We start from the raw sequence: 14,450 nt of genomic DNA on the forward strand, positions 1-14,450 counted from the left end.
AAACCAGGTGTTTGCAGGAGGAGATGTGTGTGGAGAATTGTCCACAGGAGACCGACAGGCAGGAAATGTGTGTTCCACTAACCTGGCCAATGACCCCCTCCAACCAAACCATCCAAACCCAAATCCCCAGCTGCGTACCGCTTGCGTCACCAAAAACAAGCCTGAAAATACCAAGGACAACACCTCCGCCACATGGACCGTGTAATTATAAATGAGGGCAGAGTAAAAACACAAGACAGAGCATAGCCGGTGTCACCGATCAGTGTGAACCAGAGCAGAACACCAACTAGCACATTCACAGCTACCCCCACATACGTTGGCCATGGTACAGGTCTATTACATACTTAAAACACGCCTGATATTTTCTATCATATCCATAAAACACAATATATAAATTACACACTGATTTATGAAAGCTCTCCAAGACTGGAGAAGATAGACTATCATGGGAGTACCTGGGTGATCCAGCAAAACTGGATGGATTTCTTAAAAATCTATTATTTGGCAATACTGAACCAGATTTATCCCAAGTTTGCTGGTTCACTCAGGTTCTCCCATAGTCTATCTTCGCCAGTCTTGGAGGGCTTGTATGGCTGTATGATAGACACCTGACCTTCACGCCTATGTGGTCAAAATTAGGTGAAGCCCCCTTCATATTTTTTTGGTTTTGGTGTCTGCACTAAAAGGAACTGTTACAGCAAAGACCACCCATGGTCACAGTTTGGTGAAGACCCTTTTCTGTTACACCATGACTGTACCCTTGTATACAAAGCCAGCTCCATAAAGACATGGGCCCAGATTTATTAAAGCTCTCCAAGGCTGGAGAAGATACATTTTCATCGGTGAACCTAGTTGATCCAGCGAGCCTGGAATAGATTTCTTAAAATCATCTGCTATAATGTTTTCAATCCTGGACCAGATCAATTCCAGGTTTGCTGGATGAACTAGGTTCAGTATCTTCTCCAGCCTTTTAGAGCTTTAATAAATCACACCCATAGTGTCACCAGTTGGGTGTAAAGGAACTTGAGTGTCCTGCAGAGATCCCTGACCTCAACCCTACTGAACACCTTTGGAATGACTTGGAATGTCAATTGTAAGCCAGGTATTCTCCTTGACATGACTTGAATGTGTATCATAAGTCAGGTCTTCTCTATCATTAATTCCTGAGCTCCCAAATTCTCTTTTGGCCAATAATGGGAGCCAGCTCTATTATGATGCCATTTTGGTAAATGATAACCACAAAGCTCCTACAGGTTTGATGGTGGGGTTCTTACCAACTTTACACCTTGGTGGGTAGTATACAGAGAGTGTATACTACCCACCCATAAATCTCCATGTTACTACCACCCACTCTCCCTGAACAATAATTGGGGGTCTTTAACTGTTCTTTAGGCTCAGCTGAGGAGTAACAACAATGTTTATTATGAAACAGACAAACTACGCCATGGTTCAGCAGTTGGCCCGTCCGTTCCTGCACTTCTCCCAGACAATGTGGTAATTAGAGGTAATACAAACAGACCTCCTCGTTAGTAGTCACTTCCTCGTCTTCCTTCCTTTTTATTAATGACTTCAAGGAAAGTTTTCATAGAAGGATTTCCGTATTTGTTCCCATTTAGTACATTCTTCTGTACTTTGGCTTTTGTATTTGGTGGCTTATGACAAGGAGCATAAAAATGGCTGTCACCTGACTATACCATATCAGGGAGCGCCACTATACACCACCATTTCTACTTTTAGAGCTTATAACGCTTGAGAATCATAGAACAAATTGAATATTTCCCCAGATTTATCAGGGTGAATATCATTTTCCTTTTGTCTCACCTATTTATATTTTCTGCTAATTTTTACTATTTGGATCATACAGCCACAGTCCCTGCACCATGGCATAACACAGAAAAACACACAAATTGCCAATTATGCAATTATTTTGATTTGCCTGAATATGTAAATGATGATATCTGCCATACATGCAAAGCTTCCATTGAATCACACAATCCATCATTCATGTGTCATTAGAATATATGCCTGTATGGTACTATAGCAGAAAAGTTTAGCCCAGTCTTTCTCAAACTTTTCAACATGAGGTAACTTATCGAAACAACATTTTATGGAAACCTTTCTATAGTTACTATATCCACGGCTCTCAGTATTTTAGCATGGTGGTCAATGGGAAGAATTCCTCTTATATAGCTGGCTAGTGAAAGGAATTCCACCCCTACTAATATCCATAAATATCATTGGTATCACCTAATCTGACCTGGAACCCACAAATTGCTTAAGGAACCCCTAGCAACCTCTGGAGGAACCCTCGGGTATTTAAGGAACACTTGTCTAACACTGGTCTAGCAACTCTTTCTTCCTTTTTTTGTGTCTATAGAAGGATTTATCCAGAAAGGTGGCCGGAACTAGAGATAGGAATTACATTTTGGTGGTTTGTGCTCCTGGGCCTACAGGTGACCCAGAACATTTGGTGACCCAGAACAACGGCCAAATGTGGCCGTTTAGGTGACATTCAAATGTCAGAAAGTCTTCACTGATTCCATATGGCCAAGAAGACTCGTTTGGCAATGTTCCACTGGGATCCAAGTGCTTGTAGGTACCTTTACTCTCCTGCTCTAAACTTGCCCCTCTGTCTTCTCCTTCCTAATACTGTACAGATTCTGTGTCATAATCCAGCATATCTAACAACATTTTTGAGACCTTCTAGGTGACTCCTTGTTAAATTGTTAATCCAGCCAAAATACATTATCATTGTTTTGACCAGAGTGAAGAATTTTTAGCCTTGGTTGGGTTTGGGCTTTAAAAACCCATAAAACACAAACATGGCATCCCGGATTGTAAAAAATTGTTCTATTTAAATATCATCATTCAATAACAAAAAAAGCCAGATATTATTAGTCAATACATTCTAATGTTGTCCTTACTATGCCAAGCAGAGAAGGATTGAGGAGACATTCTTGAAGTCCACACCCTGTCACTGTCCTCAGATTTCAGGGCCACTTCATTCTAAAGGAAGGAAGTCCTATTTGGGCTGGTGCTGCTGCTATGGGGTAATACTCTATAATGCTATACACTAATGAGGCAGATGTAATAGGAATGCTGAGCAGCTGGAAACATTGTCACATAAAGAGAAAACTATATGAGATAATGGACAAGCGATGATCACTAAGAGATCGCTAAAGTTGTGTTGCTGGTGTTTTGAAAGCACATTGGGAAATTTTCATAAACATTCTCAATAACTGGATCAAAGATGCAGCAAACAGGACTTTTACTATCAAGACTTCAACAAGAACAATTACTATCCCCTATGAATTTGCTACCTTGGTGGTTGGATCTGGAAAATGTTTCTGCAGCTCAGGAGCATTGCAACACCAATTAAAGGGGTTTGTTTTTCCATAAGTTGTCTGTTTGACCTCAGCATAAAAACCTGTACAGACCTTGGATAAATGGCACCCCAAGATAAACCACTATCAACCCATTACAGGATAATCATTCAATCAACTCGCAAATGACATGATCTATGACTCATTCTTGGGTGCCATGAGTGATCCAGTCTGGTAAATTTGGGTGATTATCATTCATCTCCATCATTTGAACAGTGATATGTCATGCAAGAAGCCACACATGAGTGGCAAATAGTCAATCGTCATATATATTTATATATACAAAATGTCTTCATGATTGCATCTATAGTTATTACTGCAGTTTGCTGAGCTCTGTAGAGAGTGGAATTATGGATTGCAATATGATTGTGCAAGATTGCTTGCCGATTACGAATCATTCTTTCACTTTTATCAAGAGCCTGTATATGGTGCCAGCTGTTCGGTCACTTGCATTGCATTGCTGGTTCTTAAAGAATCCACTGAAGCAGCAGATCACTGGCATGAGGAAGCCAAAACCACACATGTGAACATAGCTTGGGTGCTCATGTGACGCAGGCTGGGTTCACAACAGTGAGCATCCAATGTGAACTGATGGGATCTGCATGCTGAACATTCATTGTGCTGCAGAATAAAGCATGAGTCTGGTAAAATAATATTGCATGTTAACAACTGTATGTGATTAAACAGACTATAGACTTTCATTGCCTGAGACGAACATTCATGATTGTCTGAGGCAACTGTACAGCTGTCCCGCGACGTCGCTCAGTGATCCATCTTGCCAGATCAATGAACAACCGTCAGCTAATGATGGCTACAATGGAGGAGGATGCAATGCCTTCTATCACCTCCCCTCTCCATAGAACAAACAGCTCTGTCTGTGCTCATTCCTGACCACTGTGCAGTGAATGGTTGGTGATCCAACCCTACGGGTCTATAGACTTTATTATTATTATCATACAGCGCCGACATATTACGCAGTGCTGTACAAACAGCATAGTCATGTCACTAGCTGTCCCTCAAAGCAGCTCACAATCTAATGTCCCTACCATAGTCATATGTCTAATACAGTCTAAGGTTAATTTTGGGGGAAGCCAATTAAACTATGCTGCTGTGTTAATAGTAGTGAAGGATTGTATCATGCAATATGTGGCATTTTTGTGCACCCTCCTTCTTGACCACTTGGCCACGAGCTACTTTGTTGCATCCTGCAGTTTTTTTGGACTCTTTAGCTTGTGTGTTAATGCAAAAAAAAATAAATCAGATTATAGAAAGTAAAGAAATATATATATATAGAATACTGCCAATAAATATATTAACTCCATATGGTTATCAGTACACAGTGTTTTTCGCAATCCTAGTCCTTATTTGTTGTGTTTGTGTTAAAAAATCCTTAAAGCAACCCTGTACACCCAGGAGGCTGCCATTGTACAATCACCCTTTAAAGAGCTCAATTTAATCCCAAAGCTATAAGAATTTATCAAGAATCCAGCAACAATATGCTGAATTGTCATGTGGTGGGGGGGGGGGGTGAGCACCCAGTATTGAATTTTGCTGACAGCAAGCTGGCGCCGCTTGTAATTTAGGTAAACCGTGGATGCTGGATGCAGCTTTATTTTTTATAGAGATCTTGAGCACTGCGCGATGCGGGGACAACGTTGCAGAGCCTAGATAAGCCTGTAACTCCTTTAATTGGTGTTGTACCACATAGAAGAGACAAAATTCAAAGTAAATGCACACATATAGCATTTTTGTTTTGTCTTCAAAAACACTCTGGTCTATAGAAAAATAATTAGATATGCTATCCAATTTGTGGAATATATTGCCATTTTTGCCTTGGAATGATATAAAACAAAATACTACTTACCAATAATCCAAGGTTCTGGGGTCTTCCTTCCTGATGGTTCCAGTTGTTGTGGCTGGTCCTTCAAAGCCGCTCTTATCGCCAGTCTTTGACCCTTTTTGTAGTCTCCCTGTTCACCAACGTCATTACAAAAATAGGATCGGTGGCGATATGCCATTCAGACTTCATGGCTACTGGTTCTGAATTATACATGACCTGCCATAAAGTGGGGTGACAACATTCTGTCTCTGTTTTCTTGCGTTGTCACCCAGTCACATGCTCTATGTCAGCTATAACTGGTGGTGCAGGCATTCACTCTACGGACTCTGGGAACCCCGTCCATAGCAATGGTGGTCAGTCACTACTGAAGCCAATGCATGCTCTTATCATGCTATGATCTTGTCTGGACCACTGTAACCTCCTCCTCTCTGGTATTCCACTAACCCGACTCTCTCCTCTACAATCTATTATGAATGCTGCAGCCAAACTCATCCATTCTTCCCTCCGCTCCTCTTCTGCTGCATCTCTTTGTAGTTCTCTTCATTGGCTTCCATTTCACCTTAGAATCAAATTCATCTCCTGTGCTTTGCCTTCAAATCCCTCCACAGCTCTTGTCCCACTTACATTTCTGACCTGATAGAAAAATCCCCCCCTAGCCGCTCTCTTTGCTCCTCCAATGACCTCCTAATGACTTCTTTACTCAGAACCACATCACATGCATGGCTCCAAGACTTTTCCAGAGCTGCCCATACTCTCTGGAATGGGTTTCCACATCCTATTCGGCTTGCGCCTACTTTCTGCTCATTTAAAAGAGCCCTTAAAAAACATTTTTTCAAACTCAACTATCTGTCTTCTCCTGTCTCCTAAACCCTCACTACTTCCCACCAATCCATACCTCCCCTCCTATTGTGTGAGCCTCCCCCCCCTCCTAGATTGTAAGCTCATCGGGGCAGGGTCCTCTCCTCCTGTGTCACTGTCTGTATCTGTCATTTGCAACCCCTATTTATTGTACAGTGCTGTGTAATGTTGGCGCTATATAAATCCTGATCAATAATAATAATAATGTGGGCGGGGAGTAGCTAAAAGCCAATGGAAGAGATCAGAGTGCAAAAAAGGATTTAAAATGTATTTTCTATAAGAAAAACCATGGTGATTGTTCATGATACCCAGTACTTTAGTAAACTAAATGTAATTTAGTTACAATTCACATGTTTGTCCCCAAGTAAAATCCCCCCTTTTTCTAGTAAAAACCATTTCTATTCATTCTCCATCTTTTCTTTCTTATTCAGCTTTGGAACATTTTTCTTCATTATTGTGCGATGGCTCCTCCCAGCTTTCCTTGCCGCAGCCTTGCACAACCCCAGACAGAAACAAATATCCCTGAAACTGATGGTCAGGAAAATATTAGTCTGAACAAGTACCATTAGTGCCAGGACCCACCAGGATCCCCAGTCAGCAGTGGGCACTTTGATCCTTTACCACAAAAGAAAACTAGGCCTGTTCCTGTAGGCTTCCCAACAAGTTTTTTCTATGACTTAAGGGCTTATTTACAGGAGGCTATTCCATGTGTTTTTGAAAATGTTGGCATTTTGACATGTGCGTTGACATGTGTTATGTTAAAGCAGGCTCATTAATTTACCCAAGGTCTTTGCTTGTGATGGGGTGATAACATTCTCTCCCAGCTTCCCAGTTGTTCTTTTGTGTTGTCACCTGGCACATGATCGTTTTTTCATATTTCCTCATAAGCCCTCTAACAAACCCAACCAGACGTGGTCCTGTCACTCAACACTGAGCAACATACCACCAATGTTGAGGGAAGGGGCATGGTATAGTATAGGGCAGGGTGTGATTGCTTGCTGCCCTTTGTGCCCTGGCTGCAAAGACTGCATGCCAGGATAAAGACCAATTGTTGCCTTCAAAGACTTCTTAGAAAACCCTTTTTTTTTGGATTTTTTTTGGCATTGGTATATGCCCCTGTGGCAGTGGGGGCTCCCCATACCTTTTTGACTGTAATTCTCCATTAACCCCAAAAGCAGCAACATTACCACTTTGTCCATTACCTTCTTTGTATTCTGCTAAAAAATGCAGTTTTAGGGGACAATTTCAGTTTTTCATTTAAAATTTAGCAATTGTATTCATTTCTATTACATAGTTACATTATTGCATAGTAATTTGGGTTAAAAAAGACAATCAGAACTCTAAATCCCATGTTAATCCAGAGGAAGGCAAAACAATACTCATATAATTGTACATTATTTTGCTCAAACAGGGACAAATTTTCCCAATCACTAGTACACCTATCCATTTCCAGACACAGTGACACCACAATGGTATCCACTCCCTCCTCCCCATTTGTTTTACCCTTGCAAAGTAACTAGGAGGGGATTGTAGGCACCTTTTCTCTTCAGGTGACCGGACCAATTAGGAGCTAAGAGGAATGGGATGAGGAAGATGGCACCATGGTTGGCTTCTGGGGGTGGGTAGCTGCACAGCTCACTTCACAAGGTAAGTTGGTTGTCATGTTGGAGGTCACTGCTATGTTCATACATGGTCACAGAACTTTATAGTAAAGAAAAAGGCATAGACTATGAGGCTTTTTGGTATATTAGGATATTACTATTTTCAAATATCTTGGAAACCCTTACTACCTCCTTCCACATTTTAGCCTCTCCCCACATTTCTTCTGCAAGCCTTCAAGGTAAAGTCATCAATATTGGTGCTATATGAACTCACCTTTAGGAAGCAGCTTCCCCGAGAAGTGCTCTCGCTCAGGGTTGCGTTATACACCGCGTTGGCAAAGATAGGTTCATTATCATTCACATCCAATAACTGGACCTTAACTATAGCCGTGGAGGTGAGAGCTGGCCTGCCACGATCTGATGCCACCACTGTCATAGTTGGCTGTGGGTCACGTTCATAATCCAGTGGGGCTGTTGTAGTGATGACTCCAGTTTCGGGATGGATGTGGAACCAAGGGGTGTCCAGAAGACTGTATCTTACTTCTCCATTCTCTCCTAGATCTTTATCCCGGGCTGTGACTTGCAAGAGGAAGGTCCCGGGATGCACTGCTTCTGGCACACTGTGGCTATATTCTTGCCGGTCAAACACTGGTGGATTATCGTTGACGTCTGTTACCTCAAGGACGAAGGAAGATTCTGCCCTCAGTGGTGGAGTTCCTGAATCTGTGGCTAGAACCCGAAGTTTGTAGGAATCTCGTTCTTCACGGTCCAGCAACTTGTCCACACAGATGAGGTAGATGATACTGTCTTTTGTTGTCAGAGCAAACTTACCCTCCCCACCTTCCAAGGTGACATCCACATCAGGATGTTCCCCATAGTCTGGATCAGAAACAGAGATACGAGCCACATACTGCCCTGGCGTAGCCCCCTCAGATACTCGTGGGGCTCCATCCTCACTCAAGAAGATAATAGTCATGCTGGGCTGATTATCATTAGAATCCCGTACCTGAATGGAAACAAAAGCAGTTCCCACTTCTGGCTGTGCAGCCCCATCTCGGGCTTGGACGACCAGTTCATGAGCTTTACGTGTCTCGTAATCCAAGGGTTTGCTGAGCTGTATAAGTCCAGAGTATGGATTGATGGTGAAGAAACCCTCAGGGTCACTTTGTCTGCGGTTTATCTCATAAGTCACCTCCCCATTCTGACCCAGATCAGCATCAGTGGCGTAGACTTGTAGGACGCTGGACCCCGGTGGGAGGCTTTCGGAAATCAGGGCCTGGTAACGGCTCTGGTTAAACGTTGGCGCATGATCGTTGATGTCCAAGATAGAAACGTCCAGTTTGATTTGCGAGCTTCGGCTTGGAGAGCCGCCATCGTAAGCTTCCAAAACCAAAGAATAGGCCGAACAGTTTTCCCGATCCAAATTAGAGTTCACAACTAGATCTACAGATAGAACCCCGCTGGACATACTCCGAGTTTCTAGCTGAAAGGCTTGCATATGATCCCCACTTCGAATGAGGTATCCCTGAGTGCCCAACACTCCGCTGTCCAGATCCACAGCTGGTTCCAGCGGGTAACGAGTTCCACGTGGTGTGTGCTCAGGGATACTCAGCTCGATATGGTCCTTAGCAAAAGTGGGAGAGTGGTCATTGATATCATCCACATGGATGTGCACTTCTACCGTAACTCCCTCAGGAGTCACCGCAATAAAGCTGTAAAGGTTACGCTGTTCCCTGTCCAAGACTCGAGCTGTCTTGATTATGCCAGTATGTTCATTAATGTCTAAATCACTTGTAACACCGCTTCCCTCCTGATCCGATATGAAGAACATGTGCCCTGTGGTCCCTGGTGGAAGACCTGCACTGATATCACCAATGATGGTGCCAGCTGGTTGTTCCTCATCGATATGTAACTCCAGCACGCCAAGAGAGGCGAAGGACAGAGAACATGCCCAGAGAAGCAGCAAGAGAAGCCTGGGAAGCAGCATTTTCTTTGATGTCCGCTTCAAGGTCAGAGATGACAACGGCCCATTCTGTGAAAAATAAAAATAAATTAGGGTTCACAGGAGGAAAATTATATGGGAAGTACAGAACAGAGAGTTTGTGGTTATCTCGTGTAACTTTAAAGCTTCTCCAGCCCTTCTACCATTACCCTGTAATAAGAGGGGCATAATTCTTATAATTTGGTTTCTATGATGCCCTTCTACCATCTCCCTGTAATAGGAGGGACATACTTCCTATGCACTGGTTTCTATGATGCCCATCTACTATCACCCTGTGATAAGAGGGGCATACTTCATATACATTGGTTTCTATTAATAAGAAGGGCATACTATCACCACCCTGTAATAAGAGGGACATACTTCATATACATTGGTTTGTAAAATAAATAAATAACCCTGTGATAGAAGTGGTGATCTCCATGGCCATATCGCCTTACTGCGGCAAGAACGCCATGTTTGTGGCAGGAGGGCAGGGACTGTATCTCTTTCCCATAGTCCCTTACTATGTGAGCCCCACTATTTATTAGATCTCTCTTTTTACATTTATACTTTTTATCTGAGAACCCCAGCCTGTGTCCTGTACGGGGTCTGGAATGAACCCATGTCGTGTACAGTCCCTGGATAGAACCCACTGCCAGAACCATATTCTGGAAATGTTTGGAGAATTCCGGCAAGGAGTTTTGGTCTCCCTTTAAAATGAGAATCATCTCTTGCCAACTTCAATATTAATAACAGCCAGAGAGGGGATGGCGCAGTGTGGAAATAATACACCGAAATAGACACAATACAGCTCTTGTACACATACAGACCCCCACTAACCCCCCCTTCCCCAAACTTCACACTGTCAAACAAACTTTTCCAATGCAAACAATTATAATGCAGCTTATTGAATGCCGAGGAGTGAGTACATTACCCGCAACGCTGTATACAATATTACACATATAGGCCTGCGATATACTAAATATAACTCATGGACTGGATCATGGTATAAGGAGGGGATCATATATCACACGTAACACAAAGGAGGATATAACACATATAGCACACGGGGGATACACTGAACATTACACACAGAGGATAAAACACGGAAAACTTAGAAAAAGGATCTTTATTTTAATTCTCGATCATACCACTAATGCATGGAATAGGCGCATGCTGAAATGCATTTTTAAGCACGGGTTTTTTTCACCTTTATTTTTTTCTAGTTTCATGTTTCGTCAGTGTAATGTAATTTCATGCGCTAAACTGCATCAAAAAATGCAACATGTCTACATTTTCCAATGATTTTGGCACAAAGACAGCGATAGTATTTGTGGTGTCCTTGCATGGAGACTGCATTGCTGCCCAGTGCTGCTAATGTGAACCGACTCTGAGCCATCTGACTCTCATTTTCCAATTTCAGTGAATGCAACTAAAAATAACTGTTACTTTTTTGGAAAATCAGGGTCCGTACCCTGGGGTTTTTGCTTAGTGAATGGGCTGTGTAGAAGGGAATGGAGCACACAACACCTTTTAACACGTAGAAGGAAATCATATAGAGAGAACACAGAGGAACTTTTTTATGTATGGGAGGAGTCTAGTTGTAGGGTTTGGGGGCAGCAGGGGGGACAATATGGAGGGTGGAGGGCACCTATTAAAAGTTATCACCCAAGTGTCACCTCTTTTAGAAAACTTGCCAATAAACTTATTATAAACTTTGTCCGGGTCATCTCCAACTATCCCTTCCTCGCCATATAAAGGGCAGATATAACATTGGCCCCTGGTCCATTGAGGGTCACCTGTGCCCAGGTGGGGTCTCTTCTTCCACCAGCTTCTCCTATCCACACTGTGCAGAATAAAATGTTACCAAAAAATGGGAACATTAAACAGGAAAACTCCCCCCTCCCCCCAGGGACCCGGCCTGGTTCAGGGTCATCTAATTGCTGGAAATATCTTTGGTGAAGATTTGCAGTCGTGTGGCTGGGGACTCCTCTCGTGTGCCTGAGCTTCCCACTGTGCAGTGTAGAGTGTCAGCTTTGCAGGGGACTGTGGTGGACGATCACATCTAACACTAGGACAGCTAAGGAGGAGGAAGTAGTGTGTCATGTTATTCTATGAGTGTCAGCTCTGGGGGTCAGCATACTGAGTTTTTTTTCTATATTTATCCATGAAGGGTTAAAAGTGCAATAAATAGAGTGTCAGCTCTTCAGCTTAGTAGTTTGTGCACTGAAGATGGGGTCAGCATTGTCCAAGACAGTTTCAGAGTAAGTAATAGAATGTCAGCTCTACGGGTCACAAGGGTGTTGGTGTAAAATTTGGGTGATGTTTGCACTTAAAGAAATCATGACTAAACTGTCAGCTCTGAGGGCAAATACCTGAACCATAATGTGCACTGACTGGCCCTACTTGAGTATCAGCACTGAAGTTTGCTTTGTGCAATGTATGGCAGTATACCACCATTTTTAGAGTGTCAGCTCTGCAGTATAGAGAAGTGTGGACTATGAGATGTGATGGGTGTTCAGGTTTACGATTAGAGTGTGAGCTCTGCAGAAGAGAACTGGGTGTGGTTTGTGCACCATTGCAATACATCAGCCCCGTGGCATGGAAAAGTGGGCCGTTAATGCCATTTTTAGCCCCTTGGGGTAGAAAGGAGCAGATTGTGTGCAGAGTTCGGATATGGAATGCCAATTCTGTAAGGTAGAAAATGTAATGTTTGTGGAATTATTGAAGTGTTAGCTCTGCGGGTTAGAAAAGGCCCACCGCACGTACAATTTGGACCAATATTATTCTAGGATTGTCAGCTCTTTGGGTTAGAAAGCAGCACCGGACATTTGATGTCTTGATTGATGGCGTAACTGAAATGTCAGCCTTGCTGGACAAAAGGGTTGGGACTGGCCGATTAATGACCTCGGCCAATTGGATCAATGCACACGTTGGACTCACTCACCGTTAGAGTGTAAGCTCTTGCGGCCGATGTCTCATGCTGGCCTTGCTAGCAGTCACACTTGGTTTTAATCCAGATTCCATCCCCGGAGACCTCCCGCCGTCTCTCCTAGGCCAGTGCCCAGCCGCCCGTCTCTTTCCTGTACCTGCCTTGTTGGCGTCTCCTTTCTGTAGAGTCTCGGTGCCCTCTAGAAGGCCCTTACATCTGGCGGCTGGATGTCTCTTCTCTCTCAGCGCTTTGTTCTCACCCCAGGTCTGTCTCTTTCATCCTCTTTGTGCACAGGGCGGTCCCTCCGCTCACTATTGTTCTGTCTGATGGATGTCTCTTTCGCACAGTGCGCTCTCACCACTCGCCTTTTCTCTCCAGATGTGGCCAGCTTTTTCCTAGAGGATAGATATCTAGCAGAGGAGGTCCAGGGGGTTCTCTCCAGCGGTCTCTGCCTGTCTCTCTGCCTGGGACAATGGGTTGAGACAGCTGTGGATGGGAGAGAGAGCACAGGGCTCAGAGGAAAGGAGAGAGGCTCTGAAACATGATTCTCCCCCCACCGCCTTCCCCAGCATCACCCCCCCCCTACACACCTCCTCCATCCTCTACCTCCTCCTCCTGCATCCTTTCCTCCCCCTCCTCTCTGCTCCTGCCTCCTCCTCCCTTCTTTCTGCTCCTGCACTCTGTCTCATCTGCTAATTTATGCTGAATTCCAGGACCAGAGAGAGAGGGCTGCATGGAGACTGGGGAGAGAAGAAGCCCCAGAGATGCTCATACATTGCCCTTGTGGACTTTTGTATTGTGTAACATTATGTTACATTGTATTCATTGCCCCCTGAATAGGGAAATCCCATGTGTTGCCAAAAACTGTGCATGAAACATTGTATCATGTATCTATATGTGTGTGTCACGTGTTATATAATAGGGGGGCAAATGTTACATCATTGTACAAATCAATTTATATGGGAATGGCAATATATTCATTGTACAGCGCTACATAATATGTTGCTGTTATATAAATCCAGTTTATTATTATTATTATTATTATTATTATTATTATTAATAATAATAATAATAAGATGTTTAAATGTTTGCAATGGTCTTCCTTGTCCTATTCGGCTTGCTCCTACTTTCTGCTCATTTAAAAGAGCTCCTAAAAATGATCTTTTTAATACTCTCCTACCCGTCTTCTTAAAACCTCACTACTTTTTTATTATTATTAGTAATATTATACCAGATTTATATAGCGCCAACATATTACGCATCCCTGTATATTAAATACTTCCTACCATTCCATATCCTCCCTCCTATTGTGTGATACTTCCCTCATCTCTTAGATTGTAAGCTCTTCGGGGCAGGGTCCTCTCCCCCTCCTGCCTGTGTTCATCAGACATTTGCAACCCCTATTTAATGTACAGCGCTGCCTAATATGTTGGCGCTATATAAATCCAGTTTAATATTATTAATAATATTAATAATAATAATATGTTTCAAATGTTTGCAATGGTCTTCCTCGTCCTATTCGGCTTGCTCCTACTTTCTGCTCATTTAAAAGAGCTCCTAAAAATCATCTTTTTAAAACTCACCTACTTGTCATTTTCTGTCTCCTAAACCCTCACTACTTCCCATCATTCCATATCCCCCTCTTATTGTGTGATACTTCCCTACCTCTTAGATTGTAAGCTCTTCGGGGCAGGGTCCTCTCCTCCTCCTGTGTCTCTGTCTGTATCTGTCTGTCATTTGCAACCCCTATTTATTGTACAGCGCTGCGTAATATGTTGGCGCTATATAAATACTGTTCATTAATAAAATTAATATTATTATTAATAATAATAATAATAATAATAATTGCACTATA

General features: G+C 42.9%; 1 protein-coding gene across 1 annotated transcript in view; it reads right to left on the reverse strand.

Annotated features, from left to right (window-relative positions):
* DCHS1 (dachsous cadherin-related 1) overlaps nt 1-13,132 on the reverse strand; it is a 46,160-nt gene extending 33,028 nt beyond the window's left edge. The window contains exons 1-2 of the mRNA XM_072401032.1: nt 12,611-13,132; nt 7,957-9,714 (exon numbers count right to left, since the gene is read on the reverse strand). Coding sequence (XP_072257133.1) covers nt 7,957-9,669 — 1,713 coding nt within the window. The 5' untranslated portion in view covers nt 9,670-9,714; nt 12,611-13,132. The remainder of the gene's footprint in view (nt 1-7,956; nt 9,715-12,610) is intronic.
* Nucleotides 13,133-14,450: the final 1,318 nt, after the last annotated feature.

The sequence above is a fragment of the Pyxicephalus adspersus genome, chromosome 1, assembly GCF_032062135.1.
Source record: "Pyxicephalus adspersus chromosome 1, UCB_Pads_2.0, whole genome shotgun sequence".
Taxonomy (NCBI): domain Eukaryota; kingdom Metazoa; phylum Chordata; class Amphibia; order Anura; family Pyxicephalidae; genus Pyxicephalus; species Pyxicephalus adspersus.